The sequence below is a fragment of the Camelina sativa genome, chromosome 18 (genome assembly GCF_000633955.1).
Source record: "Camelina sativa cultivar DH55 chromosome 18, Cs, whole genome shotgun sequence".
NCBI classification, from domain to species: domain Eukaryota; kingdom Viridiplantae; phylum Streptophyta; class Magnoliopsida; order Brassicales; family Brassicaceae; genus Camelina; species Camelina sativa.
In genome coordinates this window covers 8,651,716-8,667,461 of record NC_025702.1, presented here as the reverse complement: position 1 = coordinate 8,667,461, position 15,746 = coordinate 8,651,716, and the positions used below count along the sequence as shown (strand labels likewise).

At 34.8% G+C, this 15,746-nt stretch overlaps 1 protein-coding gene and 1 pseudogene across 1 annotated transcript; one reads left to right on the top strand and one right to left on the bottom strand.

Annotated features, from left to right (window-relative positions):
- Window positions 9,825-10,878, top strand: LOC109130444 (defensin-like protein 76). Its single transcript, XM_019240007.1, has 2 exons — window positions 9,825-9,891; window positions 10,688-10,878. Exons 1-2 carry the CDS (start codon window positions 9,825-9,827, stop codon window positions 10,876-10,878), a joined length of 258 nt encoding a protein of 85 aa, XP_019095552.1.
- Window positions 14,682-15,746, bottom strand: part of LOC104763251 — a 1,697-nt pseudogene continuing 632 nt past the window's right edge.

Here is a 15,746-nt window from a genome sequence, read left to right as displayed (position 1 = left end):
TTTAATTTTCTACTAATATATGTTTTTATTAAATAATTGGACCGTTAAGTGAGTTAAGTTTGTGAAATGACTTTAGTGCAGTGGCCAATGATATGTCCAATGTAGAAGACATCATCACACCAGGGATCGAGTCCCGCTCTATAGGGATTTGGCTAATGGGTCTGCCTGTTGTGGCCCATTGGTTGGAAACAAAAAATTTGATTTAAGTTTCTATATGATTTTGATGATATATGCAAATTGATATGATTTATTGTAACATCCTTGAAAACTCCACCTAAAACTAAGTGATTTGGATTTCTGTATTTTTAATTAAGAAAACTATTTCAAATTCTTCAAAATCATTAAAATACAAATCCACATACTGCTTTCAGTAACAGTAGATTTTAAGATAGGTTTTAAAATCATTAGGTTTGTAACACATGATTACAAAATCCTTGATTGAATAACATAGGATTTGGGAGGTGGGGTGTAATGAACTTAGTATGTGAAATTATTTGAGTTTTTATATGATTTATTATAAAATTCTTTCAAATCTCACTAAAATCATGAGATTTTGATTTATGTATTTTTATTTTAAAAAATCTTCTATAATTTTCCAGAATCCCTAATATAATAAAAACTGGATCTTAAACTAGATTTTCAAATCACTAGTTCAATAACATTGAATTTCAAAAAACTTTTTAAAATCTATGATTGAATAATATGATTTCTTAATTTTATATGAATCACTTAAAATGTTGGACTGAATACGTCCCATTGTAGATTTTTTTACAAATCACTAAATATACTAGTTTGAATACCCCTTTAGTGTTATTAGGTTGTGTTTGTAAAAAGTCATTTAAAATATTAATAAATGTGGGATTCTTAGATACATAATTTTAGAAAGTAAGAAAAAGTTTTTTGTAATGCAACTAAAACAAAATAATCTAGGATTGTTAATGAATTTAATTATTATGTTACTGTTTTTTTTATATATGTCAACAACTTTAATAGATTAGCTCAAAAGACCCAATTTGAGGGAACATTGTTTACAAACATAATGCGGTATGGTACGAACACGTCGTGCCGATAAATCCATTTTTTGCATTTGCACTACGTGGAATAAGAGAAAGTGAGAAGGTTGAAAACTCCTCTCTGTCGATTACAATATCCTCAAGGTAGACAGAAAAGGCTGGCCACTCTGAAGGTGAAGACACCATCTCCACCAAATCCGAACAGTCAGTAAGGAAAGCTACATCATGATTGTCGATGCCAATCATACACCGCATAGCCCAGACGCAAGCTTTAACTTCAGCGTGTAGAGGGGAGAGATTCCAGCGTAAATTTACAAGCTTACCCTTTGCAGAAGATCAACTTCCACAGATCCAGGAGGATTCGATGAAGCTTCTAACTGGGCTAATTGCCAAGCTTTCGCCTTAGCCTCCACCATGCGGAGCACCTCGAGAGCATTAATATTAGTATTTTCAAAAATCTTTCCGTTGGGCTTTCCAAATATACCATATAATCCAAGGGAAAGATAAGCCATAAAATACAGTTGGTAATCTCCAAAAGAAGTGATTCATATTAGCATATAAAGAAGACATCGGAAAAAAACCAGGGAGTGAAGGAATCTGGGAAAGACCCACCTGGTATCGATCAACACCGACTCCGCAAACACATTCTGCTTGAAGCCGATCATCAAATCTTCGATTCTATTCGTTTCCATTCTGTCCCAAACTCTCCCAAAAGCTTCAGGAACCTATAGAAACCATAACAAAACCAACCCAAACAAGAAAAACACCACAAACAACATAGATCAAGCCAAACAAAAGAGATCTCAGGCTTAGATCTGCCATGGTCAAGCACTCACCTCTTTTTCAGGAATATTTGGCTCAAAAACGATGGAATTAACACCTTAAGAAGCTTCTCCTTCGTTCCCAGCACATCACACCCTTCCACAGCAACAGATCTCACCAAGAACAAGCCAAAAACCTTTCAACTCATTCTTCTCTCTTTTCTCTTTGTTTCTTTTTTAAGCGGCCACCAATACACCAAAAACTCTCGACTTGGGTTGCTTCTTCGCTTATATCCGTGGTTTGGGCAACCCAATTAAATCAAACATACCCAAAATCACGAATTAAAATAATCTGGTCGAACTAGAAATTGCTGGTGTCGATCAACACCCCTAGTGTCGATTGACACACACCCCCAAGATGCACATTTTGGTTCGCGGATGTTACAATGCCAGCCCAAAGCGACTTAACCGTGTATTTACCTGACATAGTAAAATGCTACCCCAAAGCGTCTGGTTTGGAAGGATCTCCCAAAGGTAAGGCAGAAATAAAAACAACATCTTCGGGATCAAAGGTATAATTAAGCAGAGCAACGTTCCATGAATTTGTCAGCTCATCTACCAAAATATTAACTTGTAACGAAGGATCTTGAGAAGATCCATGATTTAAGGCTGTTCTCGGGAATTGAGCTGGTATCCAGGGGTTATTCCATACTGAAATGGAATTTCCAGAGACAACTCATTTATTAAGCCTTTATTTACCAGAGAGGTAGTGAAGGATTTTGAGAAGATCCATGATTTAAGGCTGTTCTCGGGAACTGAGCTGGGTTATTCCATACTGAAATAGAATTCCCAGAGACAACTCATTTAATAAGCCTTTCTCTACCAGAGAGCTAGCCGATGGTTAAAGGATGTAAAATCCGCGAACAAAATCGGATGGTTAAAGGATGTGTGCCGATTGACACAAGCATATGTGGTTTGGCCGATTTCAGTTTAAGTCATCGGTTTAATGCGGTTTACTTAGGAAAACCTTAAGGTCCAGTTTAAAAATGGAACAATTGATGAATTTGAGAGTTTTAGCCTCTATTGTCGTTCCCAGAGAGTTTAGAAAAGGATAATAGTTGTTCTTGAGAGTTTTCGAGATTTTGGTGTATGTTCTTGAGAGATTCTTCCTGTGGAGTGAAGATCTGAGGCTAGGATCGTGATAGAATCTTGCTAGGAGTGTCTTCTCGTTAGGCCTGGGCAAAATACCCGAACATGAAAACCCGACCCGAACCCGATCCGAAATTTTAAAATACCCGAATGGGTCTAAGATTTATTGAAATCGGGTACCCGAACCCGATCGGGTATTATCCGATATCCGAACGGGTACCCGAGTTAACCCAAACATGTATAAATTAAGTGCAAAAATAGTCATTAGTGAGATTTGAACCCATGACCTAAAGCATTTAAAGGGTGCATTCTAACTATTTTGCCACTTTAATATCTTTGATTAATTATAAAACCTCTAGTATTTATATATTATATGTACAACTTTCATCAAACCACTAATTCCTGATTATTGAATGAAATTGAGTTTGGTTTACTTAATTTCGGATTGAAATCGGGTACCCGAACCCGACCCAAACCCGATGGGTGTTTACCCAAACCCGACCGAATACTAAAAATACCCGAATAGGTCTAGAACCCTTTTACCGAAATACCCAAAAATCCGAAATACCCGACCCAAACCCGAACGGGTACCCGAATGCCCAGGGCTACTTCTCGTCGTTTGTTGGTCAGAATCTTCTTGTTGCAAAGGTTAGTGCATGACCATGTTTTATTTAAGCTTGAGATTCTCTGATTTTCGTGTTTATGTGTTGTGTGGTTGATTCCTTTGTATGTTTGATGATATTCGTAGTTATTGAGTCTTTGTGAGACTTATGTATGATCCTGGTTTTGACTTGGTGATACGCCTAAAATTCGAGGATCACTCAGCCGGACTAAAAAGGATAGAAATTTGCCAAGGTGCAAGGTGCAACAAGGGAGATTTGATGGATTGAGGGGTCGCACAGCAGTTGCGGAAGGCTGCTGATATTCCCAACTCCAATCACTGCTAGATATGACACACTAGTCCAGCAAAAGGAGGTTGTTGCTTGGATATTACACACCAAGAAACAAAGAAATGTTCTAGACAAAGAACAAAGAGATAGACTCTAAAATGAAAAGGAAAATTGGTTGATTATTCTCAAATGAGATTACATGAGTTTATATAGAGATAGAAAACTTGGTCACAAAGCCAAGTATTATTCTTGAAACTAAAACACAATAAAAATAGATAGTTGAATGAAGATTCAACCCTTTGAAGTTTGTCTTCCCAAGGTGTCCTTCCCAAGGTGAGTTGAACTCCATTTTCGTCATCCCTCTTTGACCACAAAACAAAGTGATTATTCTGGGCTTTCTTGGACATGAATTAGGCTCAAAGTGGGGTGGAATTGATAGGTATCATACCCAATAGTTTTTCCAATGCTCTCTTTGACCATAAGCTCTTGAATTGACCCATTAAGAGTTTCCTTGATCTTTTCTCTCTTTGACTCTTTGATCCAACTTGCTGATGAGAAACAACATGGGCTGTACGATTTCTTCACCTTAGGCTTAGTAGAAACAACACCTGGTTGCCATACATAATTCTGGAAGCTCTTAAACCAGTTGGACCTAAAACTCTTCAAGTGAACAACTAGATTAACCTCCTTTGACTAATGGAATGTATTGCAAATGGTTGTTTGGCTGGAAGAATTGATCTTCAAATTTGTTCGTGTTGAACAAGGCTCAAGGATCTTCTTGGATGGTCTCATGATCATATCATACCCCTCCTCTTGAAAAAGTTTCGTCCTCGAAACTGTAAGGCCATAGGTTGGAGAGTGTTGAAGTGATTCTGGTGGTTTCTCGTTGAGGGAATATATGACTCCATATTTTTGACCATGAGGCAGAAGTGCAGCCCTTTCTGTGAGACCTTTCTTTATTCCTTCAAAATCCACAACTCCCTTCATCTTACTTGACCAGAAGTGTACCGTTGACTTTTCTCTCTTTGTTGGTGCATTAGCTGAATCATTCATACTACCAGGGTTGTTGATGATAATGCCTTCATTCGCAACTTCCTCACTATGATCTTTGTTGATCTCTTTATACGCTGGTTCTTTGGTTTCTGTTTGCTCACTCGGTGATTTTGTTCTTTCTAACAGATTATCCTGAACTAGCAACTCCTTATGCTCCTTTGGTGATGGTAAGAAAACAAAAGCAACTTCCTCTTCCTTAGAAACAAAAGACGTCCTTTCTTGTGGGTAACTTGGTGTGACAGTAGACGCTCCATCAGTTGGTCTAGAAGTCTTCAAAATATGAGTTGAACCACGATGGTGATGGTGGGGAACAAATCGTTTCCTCAAAATATACTTCATTTCTGCCCAAGTTTCAATGGGGTGTTCTCCATTTCTCCTCCTGCTTACCACCAACTGATCCCACCAAGTAATAGCATAATCACAAAATCCAGTGGCTGCAACACGTACCTTCTTCATCTCGCAATAGTTTTGACAACTAAAAATTGACTCAATCTTTTTCTCCCACTCTAGATATGAATCTGGGTCGTTCTTGCCTCGAAAGGTAGGAATCTTCAACTTCAAAATACCCATGTTAACATCCACTCTTCCTCTTGCTTCTCTAGCACTTCTTGGTTTCATGTGGCTCCCTCTTGATGATTGACTATTGTAATAATCGTCAGACCTTGCTACTCTAGGTTGATCTATTTCTCTTCTATGATGCAACATTTGTGGTTGTCTCTGTTGTGCCTCTGCTTCAACTACATCCAACCTCTCGTAGAGGACATTCATCTTAACCCTCAACAACTGTTGCGTCTCTCTCATAAGTGCTTGAAATTGTAGATTTGGAATCCCAAGCCCTCTGTCTTCGATGATCTCACGTTCTCGACGATCATTATACATTTTTTTTTCTTTTTCTTTTTTTTTGCTTTTTTTTCTTTTTTTTCCTCTTTTTGTGTTTTTTTTATCTTTTTTTTCCTGTTTCTGTTCTTTGTTTTCTCTCTTTTTTTTTTTTTTGAAATAAGATGAATAGATGAAAGAAAGAAAAATATAGAAGATGAAAAGATAGAAGAAAAAAGAAAAATATGAAAAGATGGATAGATGAGAAGATGAAAAGACAAATACCGGTTGAGTGGCTCTGATACCACTTGATATGCCCAAAATTCGAGGATCACTCAGCCGGACTAAAAAGGATAGAAACTTGCCAATGTGCAAGGTGCAACAAGGGAGATTTGCTGGATTGAAGGGTCGCACAGCAGTTGCGGAAGGCTGCTGAAATTCCCAACTCCAATCACTGCTAGATATGACACACTAATCCAGCAAAAGGAGGTTGTTGCTTGGATATTACACACCAAGAAACAAAGAAATGTTCTAGACAAAGAACAAAGAGATAGACTCTAAAATGAAAAGGAAAATTGGTTGATTATTCTCAAATGAGATTACATGAGTTTATATAGAGATAGAAAACTTGGTCACAAAGCCAAGTATTATTCTTGAAACTAAAACACAATAAAAATAGATAGTTGAATGAAGATTCAACCCTTTGAAGTTTGTCTTCCCAAGGTGTCCTTCCCAAGGTGAGTTGAACTCCATTTTCGTCATCTCTCTTTGACCACAAAACAAAGTGATTATTTTGGGCTTTCTTGGACATGAATTAGGCTCAAAGTGGGGTGGAATTGATAGGTATCATACCCAATAGTTTTTCCCATGCTCTATTTGGCCATAAGCTCTTGAATTGACCCATTAAGAGTTTCCTTGATCTTTTCTCTCTTTGACTCTTTGATCCAACTTGCTGATGAGAAACAACATGGGCTGTACCATTTCTTCACCTTGGGCTTAGTAGAAACAACACCTGGTTGCCATACATAATTCTGGAAGCTCTTAAACCAGTTGGACCTAAAACTCTTCAAGTGAACAATTAGATTAACCTCCTTTGACAAATGGAATGTATTGCAAATGGTTGTTTGGCTGGAAGAATTGATCTTCAAATTTGTTCGTGTTGAACAAGGCTCAAGGATCTTCTTGGATGGTCTCATGATCATATCACTTGGTGTGTTGGGAAAAGGAGGAATGGCTTGGAGTTTCGAGGAACACGATGCTCGACATCTATGTCGATCAACGCAAGGAGTGTGTCGGTCGACACAAATGCGAGGACGGCGCAAGAAACCTAACGAGCATCGATCTACGCATGTGGAGGTGTCGGTAGATGCGAATTAGGGTTTTGGGAAATTTCGAGCATGTGTCGGGCGAAAACAGGTGGCCGAGTTGATCGATACAAGGGGTGTGTCGGTCAACGCAAACCTTTCCCAGGTGTTAGTGTCGATCGACACCAAGAGGGTCTCGGCTGACACCAACCTTCAGTAGCGCCTGAACATTGTTTGTTATCTGGTAAGATTGTGTTATTTGTTGTTTGTTGAATGGAGATTCTCAATTGCTTGTGTGTATAGACCAATAGATGAGAGAACTGCCTCACTGAGTATTTGTGATAATACTCATGCGCCTCAATTGTTGTTTGTGATGTAGGTAAAGACAAAATATGATCATGGAATTAAGGCAATGAAGAGAAGGATGTTCTAGTGGCTCGATTGGTTGTTGTCTGTCTTCTGTTCGGTTGCTGGAGCCTGGAGTTGAGTCGTTAGAATTTTTCTAGGCTGCTGGTTAATGTTTAATGACTTGTTGGTTGATGTATTACTGGTTTAAGTTGGAATGATTATTTCTTTAGTTGTTATTGGTTTGATTGAAGTATTTCTGGTTTGATGTTGTTATTGATTATTTCCGCTGTTGTATTGATTGGAGTTAGGATGTTAGTGAGTATGAGATCACTTGCTTAATATTATATTAAAAAAATGGGTCGGGTTGTCTCAGACTGTAAGATTTGATGATGCCTAAGAGGATTCGAGTTCCGATAATACCGTCCCTTGAAAACCTTAGCAAAAAGGGAATCAGGAACGATAATTAAACGCCAAAGTTGCTTTGCAAGTAGGGCGGTTTTGAAATCATCGACATTCCAAAAACCAAGACCACCAACTAAATTATTGCGGCAAAGTTTATCCCATTTCATCGAGTGCAACCCCTGTGACTGCCCATCAGCACTCCACCAATAATTAGCCACCACACATATAAGTTTTGAAGTAAGTGAAAACAAGACATAACATGAGTAGGTAATGCAGTCGCTACGGATTTTATCATGACCTCCTTCCCTCCCTTCGACAATAATTTTGCGGACGAACCATTAACTCTTGCATTTAAGCGTTCCCAGACGAGGGAGAAAACCTTCATTTTAACCCTGTCGATACTCTCTGATAAACCAAGATAAGACCCCATACTCCCAAGATTCGAGATACCCGAAACATCATGAAGCTCTCTGCGTAAGTCGGCGTTAACCTTGCTGAGAATTTTAAGAAATTGATTTGTTGACCTTACACCAATTCATACTGCTTTAAAATGCGGAGGACAACCTCGAGCTGATCTTTATTAGCCTTACAAAAAAAAGACGATCGTCGGCAACCAGAAGATGCGAGATTGGGGGACACTTATTTGCAACCTTGATACTCGTAATGAGCTTATCCCGTTCTGCCTTCCTAATATTTGCAATTAAAGCCTCCGTATACAAAATGAAAAGATAAAGAGATATCGTAACCCCGTCCCGGCAAGATAAAGTTATGTTATTGGTTTATGATTTTATACATTTTTTTTTACAAGATAAAGTTATAGAAAAGGAAATTTGTCAATTCTACCACATTTGTTTAAACTTTCGAGTTATACCACAAAGGAAAACATATTTTCTGATCTACCACAAAGGAAAACACATTTTCTGATCTACCACATTGGATAGATAAATTGACTAAACTGCCTTACATATAATGGGTTGGAAATAACACTTGAATAAGCAAGTGTAAAATTAATAATTTGTGTTGGAAATAGCAAAGTGTAAAAAAAATTGTGAATCATGTAGTACATGACATGACTAATAGTGGACAAGTAGAGATTTTAGACAAGTGTAAATTACTCTATCGAGTAAATAAATGATTGTTTTCGTAAAATAATTTGTCCACCACAAGATTAATGGTGGACACTCTGGTTTGTTTAATTATTCCACCAAATCAATAGCCCCGACGGTGGCGTCAGTGAATGTCATGGGAAAGAAAACAGAGGTGAGATTCTGAAAGAGTTGACGAAGAGCAAAAAAAAAAACCAGAGATGGTATTTTTGGAAAGAAAAGTTAGAAAAATTATAAACAACAAAGGTTTTTTTTGTGTTTATATTTTGTGGATTTGGAGAGATGTAGAGATAATTAATGGAAAAAGAGGAAAGAGATGAGAAAACAAAAAGAATAAGATAAGTGTCCGTAAAAATTAAAAATGTGTGGAAATATTTAATGAAAGAAGAAAGAAATGAGAAAATTGAAAAGACAGGACAGTAAAACAAATTGAAAAAAAAAATTATTTTTGTTTTGAGGAAGGATATGAGGAAAGTTATTTTAGTATTTATTTGTTATGCTTATGGTATTTCTGAAAAAGAGTTAGCAAATGTGATAAAGATGATGAGTTTAGTTTTAGAATGTGGTAGAATTGTTAGAAAACTCTATCAAAAATATCATCAAAATAAAAAGAATTTTTTTTTAACAAGTGATAAAATAGAGAGATGGTTTAGAATACCTTACAAGATTACATAAAAAACTAATCAACAAGATTATACAAAATTCTCTAGTCCTTTAAAATCTTTCATTTATTTACTTTCTATGATTTTTCTGCATTCATTAATTTTTTTTGTTTTGAAGTAGAATTCAATAATCCCTAAGTGGGATATAAAGCTAAAGATTAACATTACCAAAGAATAGAATAAAATCTAGCTCTTATTTATTCATTTGATTTGTAAAAAAATCATACCCTATATATAAGAGCAATTTTATCTTCATAGATACATCTAAACAAAGAGAAAAAAAAAATACTTCTAGCAATATCTAGTGACACCTCAAAACAATGCAGGACAAGAAACATTTACATATTTTCATTGCCATAGCAATTGTTCTCTTAATTGCGATGGCAGGTAACTCACTTACAACCCCAAGAAACTGATTTGAGTTCCATTATATATATATATAATTTTTAATTTATTGGGATATTATATATTTTCGGGATCTAATTAAAACTAAAATAATACCTTTTAATTAAATAAATATATATGATTGTATTAATTAAATAAATATATATGATTGTACACAATCAGAAAAATACACCACCTTGCTGGTTTTTGTGAATTTTTAGTGTTTAATCATGCTTGACGTAAAGCTATCTAAATATAAACATGAATGAGCTATTAATTAGTCTAGACAATTCCGTGATAGAGAACTAACTAGAGAGATTTTCAAAAATACTGTTTTTGCTATGTCAATTTTTAAAAATATTTGTTATGTTGTTTATTTTCAAATATACTTTTTCTACGTATAAATTAAAACAGCTAAATTCTAAACCCTAAACTCTTAATACTAAACTTTAACCCCTCAAAACTATATACTAAATATAAAATAGAGAAGTTAAACGTAACAAAAAAAATTCTAAAAATTAATTAAACATATTGTAATTGTGTAAAAAATGGTAAAAATAAAAATGTTAAAAAAAAAGAATATTTTTAAAAAGGAATATTCCAAAATAGGTATTTCTAACAAATTTTCAACTATAACTTTAACTAGAGTTTACAAATTAAGACTAAGTAATCAAAAAGAACGGACATACTACGAGAGTGGTTTGTGTAACATATTATGATCATACATTAATTAAAAATACTTTCTTGTAAAACTTCTATTTTCATCAACCATACTAGATTTTCATGATATCTTTTACAGGTAATATAAACGCTATTGACGTTCATGATGCTGTTTGTTTTCGGTCAACGTGTACAAGCGTATGTGATGAGATTTGCTTAAGCAAAGGGTTTGAAAATGGATGGTATTGTGGAACATTTAGACTCCACACTGGATGTTGTTGTCTAAAAAATAAGGAACTCTACAAAAAAATGTCTTCATCAGAAAACTAAACATCTATCTTGACTTTCTTCTTTCTAAGAATTTTTTAATGTTATGGTATTAATAAAATTTTACATTATGTGAAGAAACATCTTATATTTTACCTTTCGGTTTTACAAATACGCTAGATGCGTGTAGACTGTGATAATTGTATATGGAAACGACATTGCATTTTTGCAAATGCATAGTCCCAATTCCACTTTTTAGTTACTTTTTTTTCGAGTCAAAATGTTAAAAGTCCCTAAAAAATTTCTCACAATCTCAAAACTCTCTTCTTTAAAACTATTTTCTTTTTCAATTATTTTTAATTCCAGAAACTGGTATTTTACTATGATACCCTAAAAAAACAAAACAATTACGTTGAAAACCTGGGTTTAATCCACCCACCCAAGTTCTATTGGATTTAATCCAATATATATATAAAAATATACTTAAAAGAAAAAAATATAAAATTAAACTAGATAAATTTTTTAATTTCATCGTCTTCTTCCTTTTCTCAAACTCTTTTCGCTTTCTTCGATTTCAACGGTAGCGGCAATGAACAACGACGGCGAAAACGAGCGATCTTTGGAACCAACCTAGAAAGAAGAAACGATGGCTCCATTCTTCTCTTTCAGAACTCGATCCAATCCCTAAAATCTGAGAAATTTTTGAAATTAAAACTGCAATCTCAAAATTGATTTTGTGAAACTTGAGAAAATAGGTATTTTGCTATGGTGTTCAATTAATAAGGTAGATGGGTCTAAAATACAAGTTTTGGAATTATAATTGGTGAATTCTGGGTTTATGTTCGTATTTGAATTTTTGGATATAACTAGTATAACTAAGTAAAACTAGTATAACTAATTAAAACTAGTGTGATCTTGAAATATTAGTAAAACTAGATAAAAATAGTAAGATAAAATGGTTTCAGCAGCATTCACACCGAATGACTCAACGACGATGAACAACTCAACAACGATATGTAAAAACAACGGCGGCGATGACAGACTCAACGACGATGAACAACTCAACTGCGAGTGATCTCTATAACCAATTCAGGAAGAAGAAACGGTGGTGATTAACGACTCAACGACGATGAACAAATCAACGACGAGCAATCTCTGTAACCAATTTCGGGAAGAAGAAACGGTGGTGATGAACGACTCAACGACGATGAACAACTCAACGGCGAGTGATCTCTGTAACCAATTTCGGGAAGAAGAAATGGCGGTGATGAGCGACTCAACAATAAGAAGAAAATCCGGAGTGACGGCGGCGATAAACCAAATCGTGAAGAAGTACAAGCCAACCGTGAGTGACTCCATCGACTCAATGATAAGTAGTTGGATTTGGTTGAACAAGTAGAACTAAAACTCATTCGTTTTGGTTACGAAGAGATTCATGATTTTTTTGTTCTTATTCAGAATTGAATTTTTGGGTGTTAAGTAATACTAGTATATATAGGTACAACTAGTATGTTTTTGTAATGCTGATAAAACTAGATAAAACTAGTCGTATTTTATTTGTAATTAACCGTTTGTTGCAGATACAAAAAATAAAACCACACGTGCAGCTGAAAAAAAAAGTTAAAAAAAATCTGAGAAATTGTAACGTGTATAATATATGTGTTCACACTTAGTGTTCACATTTAGTGTTCACACATAGTTACTTCTTACATAACAACCCAAAATTCATATATTTTAAAAACTTTCGTTCTTAGTAAACATTTAAACATTACTTTTGACGTTAACTTGTACACATATTATTATATTATCTTTAAAATCATTTTATGGATGTTCAATTCAGTTTTATCAGTTTTACCAGTTTTATCATTTTTATTTTTGTTATAGTTGTTTTACTCTGTTATGACAGAGCAAATATACACACCAAGGGAAAGGAAAATCAAACATTACTAGATTTTAAAAATAAGTTTTATGATAGTTGTGACATAACCAAGAAAATAGTAGTACAAACTAAAAGATCAAACATGAATCAAACAAGGGTGTTAGATGCAATTTCATCATCCTTTGAATGTTGCTCAACTGTGACTTTCAACAAACTTAAGTTTCTTGTAAATCTTTGCTTTTAACATCAACAAAGTTATATTCGTCACATATGTTTTGAGCATTATACTATATATGTGACATTCACACTTAAAATGTATATTGACGTTCTCTCCCACTGTATTCTGCCAAAAAATTCTAAAAAAACTCAATTAATAATACTACTAGTTTTACTGGTTGTAAAACATTAATCAGTATTACCAGTTTTACTAGTTATTCTACATTTACTAATATTACCAGTTTTATCAATTTTACCCAGTCGAGATAGCTGAAAATTGAATGGTTTGAGGTTCTAATCTCTACAATTCACAACGATTCAACAGTAAAATTTATTTCTTATCAACTAAATAGCTCAATCGACCCATAACCCATGGTAAAACACCCAATTTGCTAAACATCTCAAGCAAAATCTAAACTAAATTTCCAAATTCAAAACCTAGCCCTATTCATCAAAAATTTTATTTTTATGTTGAAGAACGCACTTGTATTTTGAAGGAAAGCTTGATACAACTCGAAAAAGTTGAAAAACGGTGGCAATGAAAAGTTCCGATAAAATATCGGCGGCAATGGAGAGCTTCGGCGAAGAACGACGGCGACTAAGGAAGAGAAGAGATCGGGAATGATTTTTTTTTTGTTTTTTGTTTTTATTTTTGTTTTAAAAATAAAAATAAAAATAAAATAAAAAATTGAAAAAGAAAAGAAAGGTATTTTAGTCTCAACAAATTTTACTAAATGAGAAAGGGGTATGGAGTATAGAGAAAGATAAGAGATTTGTAAAAAATTTATAGGGACTTTTGACATAGATTCTCCTTTTTTTTCTTTGTATTTTGCATTTGAGGGTCTTATTTCAAATAATCTAGGTTATAACTTTTAAAATTTTCAATATAGCACATGGCCCAATAATTTTTGAGCGTGATCTGATTGTATTATCTATCTAGTAATTCATAAGTCTTATATATATAAAAATATTAAATCAGTATGTTGCATTATTATATAATATATTTTAAAGAAAATTTGGAAAAAGCCACTATTTAGGTGGAGGCATTGTCTGATATGCTTATGGATTTAGACACTTTCATAAACATATGAAGACTACTTTGTCGTCTTCTTAAGTTTGAAATTAATTTTATTATTTTAACGAAATTGATTATATATAGATATATAGGTTAAACTGTAAAAGATTTTTTTTTTTTTTTTTAACCAAAAAGTTCCTTTTATATTTGATATTAAACAGCTACATCCATCAAACGGAGAAACCATGTTGGAAAGGCAAGTTATTACAACAAGCTTGATAACATAACAACATTACATTACAGCATAGCCACTAAGATTAGGTAGATGATAGCGAAGTAAGCCTGTCTTCATCACTCTCTCAGTAAGACCAACCTTGCAATGAGATCATTGTCGCTAGTCTTACAGCATACATCATAAGCATGAGGAATGTCAGAGACTTACTTATCACCACATCATCATCAAAAGGATTTCACCAAGTTCTTCTTGAATTTCTTCCACGACCTTGAATCTTCAACAAAATAGCCAGCAGGCCCAGCACCAAGACACCACCAAGTGTAGCAAGCATCAACTGTTAATCTAAAGAAACGATAAGATTTTTAAGCAACCTAAAAACTTAAACCAAAAAGTAAACTCTCAGAGATGAGAGACAGATAATTCTCTGAGAGTCAAGCTTTGTTATTAGATATTCATGGAGGTTCATGATCCACTGGATAGAACCTCACTCCTGGGTCCTTTCTGCAGTGACGAGTGTTCCTTTAAGGCTCCACTTGAATTTGTTTCCCTTTCTTGCGTTTAGAGCTCTCACCAATTTCATATTTTCCTTTTGATGTCCTTCCTTTAGGTAAAAGTGAAACTGGTGAAACCTTGATGGAGGCTAAGCTTGGTGAAGGGAAATTTTGGAGAGGATTAACAGCTAAGAACTCCTCCAGATTGGGTCCAGAAGCAGAAGGTCTCGGCGGCTGTGAGATAGGGGAGTAGGAGGAAATCGCCAAACTCTGATCTGAATGATTTTCTGCCTGATAGTCGTTATGAATGGAGAACTCTTCTTCTTCCCAACCAGGAGCCAGTGGAACGTCTAGGAAATCATCATTAAAAGCCGGGGGAGCCAGATACGGGCAGTGATCAGAGTCATGATTGAAGCGACAACAGTTAGTGCAAACCTTTTTGAGTTTTTCATCCTCAAATCCGATCATGGCTCTTTCCCCTGATTCAAATCTTACTTTTCTAAAAAACCGAAGGCGGTTTGTTATGTCAATTCTTATCTTAACCCTGCGAAAAGCAATCTGGATAGTAGTCTCCTCATTAAAATCCTGAGTAACAACCTCATCAAGAGTATTAGCGATGAACCTAACAGTTGTCTCAGAAACATAAGGCAAGGGAATACCTCTAACTTGAACCCAAAGGTCAATATAGGTAAGGAAATCCTCTCCAGGAAAGTCTTCCCACCTTTGAAGAGCAACTACCCAGTTATCAACCACCCAAGGGCACCTTCAGAGAACTTCAACTAAATCAACCTCTGATCTGAACCGGAGCTGGATATAACAGTCATCCAAAACACGTCCATGAACCCTATCAGATAGACCCCATTGAGCAGGTAAGGACGATATGACACGCCGAAGGTCTTGGATAATGGGGTTAAGAGGACGACCAATTAGGCTCAGTCTGTTTCTAGCTAAAGCTCCAGCATATGCAACTACTGATAATTTAAACTTATATTGTCTTTCACCTTTTTTTTTTTTTTTTTTTTTTTTTTTTTTTTTTTTTTTTTTTTTTTTTTTTTTTTTTTTTTTTTTTTTTTTTTTTTTTTTTTTTTTTTTTTT